Here is a 3,525-nt window from a genome sequence, read left to right on the forward strand (position 1 = left end):
CCAGTGGTGTAGAGAACGGTTTAACCAGGTCAAGTGGTGTAGAGAACGGTTTAACCAGGTCCAGTGTTGTAGAGAACGGTTTAACCAGGTCCAGTGGTGTAGAGAACGGTTTAACCAGGTCCATCTGTGTAGAGAACGGTTTAACCAGGTCCAGTGTTGTAGAGAACGGTTTAACCAGGTCCAGTGGTGTAGAGAACGGTTTAACCAGGTCCAGTGTTGTAGAGAACGGTTTAACCAGGTCCAGTGGTCTAGAGAACGGTCCTAGTCAATACAACCACAGCGTTCACAGCAACTCCTCAACCACAACCACCACGGTCAGTGCTGTGCTGTCACCATGGACGGTTGTGGTCTAACACCGGTCTTGGACTATACGGCTGAGATGGAGCGATACCGATCTTTCGCTAACTTCTATGCTAAAACTAACGTGAACATGAACGCTGTTAACAGCATGAATTTCCCTCAGTCGGCCAAGCTTGCCCGCATCACTCCTCCCATGTTCCCCGGCGGCAGGCTTGGGGTGGGCGTAGCGGGAGTGACGCCTTGGGGTTGCCATGATAACGTCAACATGAACATCAACGCAGCGGCGATGCTGTGGGGGCGGAAACCTCCCGTACATCAGGCCACACCCCTGTCTCCTCCCACAACGCACCCGTCACCCTTGGCAACGCACATGCAGCCCCACCCCCACCGGACGGGTGGCGGAGAGGGGAAGCAGCACGGAGGACATGGAGGACACGCCTCTTCCTCACAGGGACAGGAAACGCATCATCACCACGGGAATAACAACTTCCTGTCGGGCTACACGGCCACCGATCACATGACCAAACAAGGCCACACCCACCAGGACATGCTCAGCCTATCAGATCGCAACAGCAGCTGCAATGGAGGAGGAGGAGCCAACGGGGTCAACATGTCCAACTTCCCCGCTGGAATGTTGGGGTTACCACCCGGGGTCATCGTCATGGCGATGGGGTCGCACAATGGCGTCAACATTCCAGACTCCTCCCACTTCCAGATGGCGACCAACCACAACCAGATGCTATCGGACTGCCACCACGCCAACCAGACTAACTCCTCCCCCTGCCCCTCGACTTCCCCGGGGATGACCTCTGGGGGTCAGGGGTCAGGAGCCTCCAAGAGGAAGAGGAAGCGGTGTGGAGTGTGTGCTCCCTGCAGACGGCTGATTAACTGTGGGGTGTGTTCAGCCTGTAGGAACAGGAAGACGGGGCATCAGATCTGTAAGTTCAGGAAGTGTGACGAACTGAAGAAGAAGGCTGGGAGTATACAGCTAGAGGTAGGAGACACACACACACACACACACACACACACTCACACACACACACACACACACACACACACACACACACACACACACACACACACACACACACACACACACACATTAACACACACATTAACACACACACACACATTAACACACAAACACTACCACACACACACACACATTAACACACACACACACACACACACACACACACACACGCACACACACACACACACACACTCACACACACACACACATTAACCTGTTGAGGATGGGGGCGCTGTTGAGACTATTTATGCTAATTGGGTAATTTTTGAAACGGCTTCCCACAAAATCCTTGATCGTACAATATGCATATTATTATTATTATTGGATAGAAAACAGTCTATAGTTTCTATAGGAGTTGAAATTTTGTCTCTAAGTGGAACAGAGCCCATTCTACAGCAATTTCCCTGACATGGAGTCAGATTTCAGAAATGTTGGCCACTGTTCTGAAGTCAGTTAAAAGGGCACTGTTATTGCTATGAGTATACGGACACTGCTTACGTCTTCCCCTGGATGCCTTTACGTGATGACGATTCCAATGGGGTCGATTGCGCGTTCACAGGCCCTATAAATTAAAAAACCCTGTAGCTAGCAAGTCTTTTCTTGGTGCGTCACGCGCGTGGAGGACACCGACCCTCTCCTGTTCCAAGCGTTAGTTTAGCCTGTTATATTTCTCCGGTCATCTTTTCACTCGTTATAGGAGTTAAAAACATCATAAGGTAGTTAATTTAAAGCGTTTTATAGCAATTTATATCCGTTTAGTGCGATTTTGGGACATTTATTTTTGAAACGATGTGAATAGCTGGGCACGCTTTTCAGTTCATCCCGAACGCAGTTGGCATTTCCACATGGCAAGAGGACAGCTTTCCACCAAAAGACGATTACTCCCAAGAAAGGATCCTTTGCCCAAGATACTGATGGAAGAACAGCTCAAAGTAGGACATTTTTATTATGATAAATCGTGTTTCTGTCGAAACATTTTAGTGGCTTAGGACGCCATGTTTTTTGACGTAGCTTCGCTTGGCGCAAACTGTATTGAAAAGTAAGGATAAATTAAAAAATGTAATTCCGCAATTGTATTAAGAATTAAATTGTCTATCAATCCCTGTCCACCCTATATTTTTTAGTCACGTTTATGAGTATTTATGTATAAGAGTAGATCACTGTCTAAGTGGCGCAAGGACATTTTCTGACCAGCTGAGCTACATTTCGTGATAGCTTGAAGCTTCTAGCTTCTGATTCTAGCCAAAGTGAGCGATAAAAGTCAACATCGCCAAAAGATATTAATTTTTTCACTAACCTTCTCAGAATTCTTCCGATGACACTCCTGTAACATCATATTACACAATCCATATAGAGTTTGATCGAAAATGTTTATATTTAGCCACCAAAATCATGGTTAGACAATGACAAAAGTTGCCCAGCTGGTCAGACAATGTCGTGCGCCATGTTAGACAGTGATCTAGTCGTATACATAAATACTCATAAACGTGACTAAAAAATATAGGGTGGACAGCGATTGATAGACAATTTAATTCTTAATACAATCGCTGATTTACATTTTTTAAATTATCCTTACTTTTCAATACAATTTGCGCCAAGGGAAGCTACGTCTAGCAAGATGGCGTCATAAGCGATTAACATTTCTCGACAGAAACACGATTTATCATAATAAATTGTTCCTACTTTGAGCTGTTCTTCCATCAGAATCTTGGGCAAAGAATCCTTTCTTGGGTCTAATCGTCTTTTGGTCGAAAGCTGTCCTCTTGCCATGTAGAAATGCCCATTGCGTTCGGCATGAACTGGAACCGTGCCCAGAGATTCACAGTGTCTCAGAAATAAATGTCCCAAAATCGCACTAAACGGATATAAATTGCTATAAAACGGTTTAAATTAACTACCTTATGATGTTTTTAACTCCTATAACGAGTAGAAACATGACCGGAGAAATATAACTGGCTACACTAATGCTTGGAAAAAGAGTAGGTCTGTGTCCTCCGCGCGCCTGACGCACCTGGAAAAGAGTTCCTACCTACACGTGTTTTTGTTTTATAGGGGCTGTGATTGCGCAATCGATACCATTCAAATCGTCATCACGTAAAGGCATCCAGGGGAAGACGTAAGCAGTGTCTGTATACTCATAGCAATAACAGTGGCCTTTTAACTGACTCCAGATCAGGGGCCAAAATGTGTGA

The 3,525-nt window shown here is 46.0% G+C and overlaps 1 protein-coding gene across 1 annotated transcript in view; it reads left to right on the forward strand.

Annotated features, from left to right (window-relative positions):
* The first annotated feature begins 332 nt into the window (after positions 1-332).
* Positions 333-3,525, forward strand: part of LOC129835541 (uncharacterized) — a 35,495-nt gene continuing 32,302 nt past the window's right edge. Inside the window, exon 1 of the mRNA XM_055901219.1 lies at positions 333-1,294. Within this exon, the coding sequence (XP_055757194.1) occupies positions 335-1,294 (960 nt within the window). The 5' untranslated portion in view covers positions 333-334. The remainder of the gene's footprint in view (positions 1,295-3,525) is intronic.

Source organism: Salvelinus fontinalis, chromosome 36 (genome assembly GCF_029448725.1).
Source record: "Salvelinus fontinalis isolate EN_2023a chromosome 36, ASM2944872v1, whole genome shotgun sequence".
NCBI lineage: Eukaryota > Metazoa > Chordata > Actinopteri > Salmoniformes > Salmonidae > Salvelinus > Salvelinus fontinalis.